The 6,037-nt window shown below is 36.5% G+C and overlaps 1 protein-coding gene across 1 annotated transcript in view; it reads right to left on the reverse strand.

Annotated features, from left to right (window-relative positions):
* Positions 1 to 4,091, reverse strand: part of LOC137293674 (bromodomain adjacent to zinc finger domain protein 1A-like) — a 29,552-nt gene extending 25,461 nt beyond the window's left edge. Inside the window, exon 1 of the mRNA XM_067824366.1 lies at positions 3,736 to 4,091. Within this exon, the coding sequence (XP_067680467.1) occupies positions 3,736 to 3,848 (113 nt within the window). The 5' untranslated portion in view covers positions 3,849 to 4,091. The remainder of the gene's footprint in view (positions 1 to 3,735) is intronic.
* Between the last annotated feature and the right edge of the window lie 1,946 nt (positions 4,092 to 6,037).

Genomic DNA, 6,037 nt, shown 5'->3' on the forward strand with positions numbered 1-6,037 from the left:
ACTGATAACCTAAACAATCCCTTAATGAACATAAACATTTTTTCTCTATTCAACCATTGATAAACTCTTTTCTTTTGCAGGAGAAGAAAACTGAAAAAAAAATGCCATCAAAAAAGAAATTCCATCCAATAATGTTATTATATAACCGTAAAAAAATCTTGGTATAGGGTCAGTTAACTGTTTCATGTTTATTATACATATTTTGATTGTTCTCAAACATCTCAACAGATAGTGTTTTAAGACTTGACTCAGCTTGTTTTTATTTCTAGAACAATGTAATTATATAGATGTAACCTGAGCATGTACTGCCAATAACACTTTTTTATTTCTTGGTTAGGCCAGACCAATTTTATTTCGTTTCTTACAGATTTTTATCCTCAGAAAACCTAAAGGCAGGAGGGAAAAAAAGTGAAAGTTATACTCCTTCTAAATACAAAGAGCAGTATACTTAAGACATTTAATGGACTGTATATTGGGCAAAAACACATTTCTTGTAAGTTTCCAGTTTTGGCCAATTTTTTGAGCTGGGAAAATTAAGTTTATTGTTTTTTCTCAGTCTTCAAAAACCCCATTATTGAAAAACATGATCGAAAGTCGAAATAATGGTTTAAAATAAACATATCATTAAAGTTCACACGGAGTATCTAGGATTCTTAAGTAAAAGCCAGTGGCAGAATACATTGGGGAAAAAGTGTTACTTTGTTCAAACATTTACATTGTGTTTGATATAAAACTAAGCGCACAAGCTTTTCCTCTCTTTTTATTAGTCCCACTATCACTAGAGTACATGTCCCTTATAGCACTGTGACAAGGCCAATAAAACACGACTACAAGATATAGGAAATTCAGACTTCTAAGTTTTTAATATTTACCAACATGTGATGTTGACTTGCAGCTGAATGTCAGCCTCTGAGTACTTACAGATAATCACTGTTTAATTCCACATAAATTAGAGACTTAGTTTGGATTCAAAATCAAGTTCCCTTGGCTTTAATCATTGTTTTGCTCAAATCCTTTAGATTTACACAGCTGTACAAGGCCGCAAGTTCCACCTGTGATTTCTTATTTCTTGGCTCCATGAATTGAGAAATTTATTATTCTAATTTGGGAATATTTACGGACATACCAATTACTATTATCGGCCACCATGCAGACTTACATAAATTTCTGGTTGTGTTACTGAAACGAAAGCCATTGGTTTGTTTGAAATGAACACAATTAGTGATCACACAAACAATGGCATTGGATTTGACTTCATATGTGTTGCAATGACAGTTTTCAACAGACACTCTTTTGCTTTGATCTATAAGACTCAGGGTCCAGTGAACCCACAACTAATTTCTAGTAATACAAGACGCCCCAAGAAATCATGGTGGGTTAACATTTTACACAACATATGCAATATTTCAGACATACCATGAATACTTATCGTGAGTGAGTGAGTGAGTGAGGTTTCACGAAGCCTTTACAGTGTTAGATTTGGGTGAAATTCTGAGTGGGTCCAAATTGATGATGTTTCTGGACCCCCTCCAATGTTAATTAGATGAGCAGATGTAAAATAGAGGGGGTCCTCACTGAATTTCATGAGTCAAAACACTCCAAAACCCACTCTTGAGCCAACACTGCCTTTACCAATATGGGATACCAGAAATGGGTTTCACATATCAAATCTGGGTCTTCAGCGTGATGAGAAAACACCTTAACCACTATGCTAACCAACACTCAGTAGTCAATGCCAGTAGTAGGGATGATGGCTATATTAGATTCAGAGCCAATCATCCACTTGGGATACTTGGAAGTTGGTGGCTTCTAAAATAGCCTTATATGGGTGAAGAGAGGTCACTCCCAATCACCACTAGTCTATTACAGAGACACATGAATTTCATCCATTTCTAAATACAGGGTCAGAATTAATCCTTCCTGGATTTTACTATTCTTGGGCCATATGACTTGTGTACTGGAAGGATCACTCAAAACTGTTGAATCAAGGATGTAAAATCTATCAGGATATTCTGCTTTTTTAAAATAAAGAATTATCAGAATCCAGTGATCTCTCCAATTTAAAACCCTTTGATGGTTAATAAATAATTTGAAATATGTAGTATTAACATGCTATACATGTATATGTGGTGTGAATCACTTTGATATTACTCAAAAAGCGTCCATTGCAGATGTATCACATCATCTATCATATTAGTACCTATAAGGGCGAACATATCAGGGTTCATATTTTTCATACGATGCCATAGGGCAAAATATCACTTTGTCATGGTAATATGACGCCATGAACAATGCCATGACGTCACGGTTCTTCTGTGACGTTGCGTTTTACATGTGGGGATGGTGGGTAGCCAGCCCATGTTTGAAAGTAGATTTGGGTTTATTTTCCTCAATTTAACAACTTCAGTAATACACAGAACATTATATTCGTGCCCGTGACCATACTATATTTCTGACACTCGTGCCTAAATATCAGCATAGCTCTCGCTCGGGAAATGCCAACATTTAGGCACTCATGTTGTGAGCATAGTATGACATAGGCACTCAATAATATCGTCTATCTATGACATACTGTTTCAGCATAGACAATGTTATAATAACAATGACTATCTAGATATAGTTAAAACCCTTGTATCTGGGATTCAGTGTTGTTTTACTGTATCATCTCATGTCGCTGACATGTCAAGACTTAATGACACAAGAAATACTACATGTTTGTAACACTTGTGCATATAAGACTCAAACTTTTTAAACATGTTTCGTTTTGATATATTTGTATCCCATTAACATTGTGTATGCCTCACTAACAGAATCAGCTGGAATATAAAACAATCCATTGGAAGTTTTGTTTTAATCGATGGATTAACTATGCATTTAGAACTGTTTCAGGTTGCAGAAACGTTTTTCAATACAGCTAACATGGGTTCAAAATTCAAGGACAGTCATGACCCTAAGTCAGTGTTTCTGAAATGAGTAGACTCAATATTTTCTCCCAGTCTAGTTAGTTTAGATGAGTCACTAGTCAGAAATAAGCTGCAGATTTCACAAATGGTCCCTATCCTTCACAGACTAACTTAGAAAATCCTTAGTATCATGTACAACAGAGCTTGCTGTTACAACATCACAAGCCAGAAACATGACCGAACCAAATGGAACATGACACAGAATTTGAACTTATGGCAGAAAATCATAGACTGACTTTGTGTTTTTATGTGCTGTTTTTGCCACATTAGAGGCATCTGGATAAAGGGAACATCTTGCAGTTAAATTTAGTTAACTACACCATCCCTGTACTTAGAACTAAAACAAACACAAAGACAAGACGACAAATAGTCTACACCTTGCTCCAATTCGTTGTACAAATCAAAACAGCACGTCGTATAACATTTCCTGCATAGCAATTCCATGGAGTCTAAATAAAGCTCCGTCATCACCTCAGGACAATAAAAAGGAAGTCAGGTTCAGTGAACTGAGGTTTCGCCATCCCCTTCGTCCAACATCTGAATCCGTTTCGACAGTGAAATTTTACAGTGATGAAAGACAATCGTTGAATATTACCTTATCCGATGAAGAAAATGGCGCTCGGTACATAATAAACGTTCCGACAGCATGGTTGAATGTACACGCGATAGCGAAATGTCTCCAGATTGCGAGTGAACTTACACGAAAATTGTACACGTGATACCGGCAACAATGATAAACAAACAGAAAGAGGATGGAGAACAATATGCTTACTCATAGTCCCTGAATACTTCATTTGTGAGTTTGCAGTGGAAAATCTCTTCATCAGGTCGCAAATTGGGCGGAGGTTTCTGTTTGTGGAATGGTTGCCTTCTGAGGAGCGGCATGTTGAATTTTGGAGGGAAAAACAAAGACTCTTCTGAGTGGTCAGAAGTGAGTCCAAATGTCTCCAATTGTAGCCACAATGACCTTAGAAAGCTCTAAATGGCAGTGGAAACATGAATGAAAAGATTTGAGACCAGGATTTCCTAAAACAGTCGAGTACAAAGTGAGCCGCGATCTGCTATGGCGTTCTTCTCTCACAAAGAGGTCATATGCTGACCAGCGCGATAGATCGCAGTGCTGCATGTGAAAATGTGGTTTGCAGAGGGGGTAAGAAATATCGTGATTGTGGAAAGGAAAATGCATATATGCGAGAAACAATTACTCATGGGTGTAGAATATATATTTTGCAATGATTCCCGTCCATTTATTCGTAGCTACATGCAATAAATATAATTTTACAGATAATTTTCGGCGAAGTTACGTGTAAATATGAAAGCGGAAAAGCCTCTGAAGGCGGAGTTACAGATTGACGATCTGATCGCTGATTGGTTGAAGTGGTATGATGATTGACAGATATGCAAAAATTTTCCCGGAAGTCTTAGTATTCTGCTCTTTAATACAAGAGAGAGTCGAAAGCGAGGTAACCTCCATGTGCAGGAGCAGACGATAACACGAAACATTTTAAAATGAAATTATGTATTTCTGCTTAAGTGGTATGAATATTGTTTCTCTGTCTAATTCACGAAAGAAGCTGCCATAAATAGAATGCAAATGCAAACAATTGTGCTTCATCATTTTGTTTAGAGATGTAAGTATCGGGTCATAACGATACAATCTATATATTTCCAACGTGCAAATGTAGCATGTATCCCACAGCTTATGTAATCCTCCAAATTATTCCAAAATCAATAAATTATCATCTAAAATTAAATTTGATGACCAAGACAAAAGGTGAAAAAATGTTAATCTTAAGGCAGAACACCAAATATATCCAACCAATCTGTCGTGGAAATACTCAGAATAGATATAATATTCGTTAACTGAGGCACATTCTTCACCGAAAGACATCGTCATGTTGTTTGAGGCTAATATCCAGATTTAGAGTCTAGTCATTGTATTGAATTATGAAATGTCTTCACCTAGTGTCTAATATTGTTAGACAGTATTAACATCTATGCATTAATCACACTAATTTCTGTTCCGGGTTGAAGCAACAAGAAGCTTAACGAGTTGTACGCTTAAGTGTTTAGCGTGAAACGAACCAAAAAATAAGTAAATAAAATAAATATAAACTTAACAACACATTTTATAGATATGAACCACATTTACATATTGCTATTTAATAGGTACACCAACATTAGTGTAACATGCAAAACTGCATTGTCAGAGGAATAATATTCTCCTAACGACAACAAACGTAAAGCTGCCGACTGAGGTGGTCTTCGTATAACGTGAGAGATAATACGCATGTACTTGCCGCACTAATATAACCTAGATACATTATAGAAGGTGCTATCCCATGCTACACTATAATCTCTATATGTTCTATCTCTTTACCCCTTACTTTACCTACTGAGTCTTGTAGAAACTACATAACACAATTACAAGACTGAATTGCAATGAATAGTAATAACAGTCAACTTTTTTAGCCCCATTCCAGGATGAATATCTTGCTCAAAGCGTAATTATTATTACTCCGAATAACTCATGCTGGCTGTAAGGCACTAGAAGGTTAATCGTCACATGACTTATCCCACCTGGTACCCATTTTCTGCTGGGTGAACAGAGGCAATTTCGAACAAACTCATTTTCCCAGTGTGAGATCATTTGTATCATGCATGCTTCAATGTGGGGCATGACTAACATCCAAAAACTCTCAGGAGTCAAGCTGCCAAAGATGGTCACCATATCCACGGGCTCTTCGCGCCCAATGGTTTGTGATGTGAGCTCTATACACAGGTCCAAGCTACCGCAACGTAAGCATTGTTGATATGACACATGAATTCTGGAAGACTGTCATGCAATAACAAGACTGAATAGCAATGAATACTATTGTCACATAGCATCCAGAATTCGTGATATCATACATGAATTCTGGAAGACAGTAAAACTCAATAACATCGTTGAAATATTAATGTGTTGGATATCATTAGTCCCATTGAGGATATGAACAATCCAGTTCCTTGTCAGTGATACCATTCAACAATTTACTGAACAGTGATACCATTCAACAATATACTGATCAGTGATG

This window comes from Haliotis asinina, chromosome 8 (assembly GCF_037392515.1).
Source record: "Haliotis asinina isolate JCU_RB_2024 chromosome 8, JCU_Hal_asi_v2, whole genome shotgun sequence".
Classification (NCBI taxonomy): Eukaryota; Metazoa; Mollusca; class Gastropoda; order Lepetellida; family Haliotidae; genus Haliotis; species Haliotis asinina.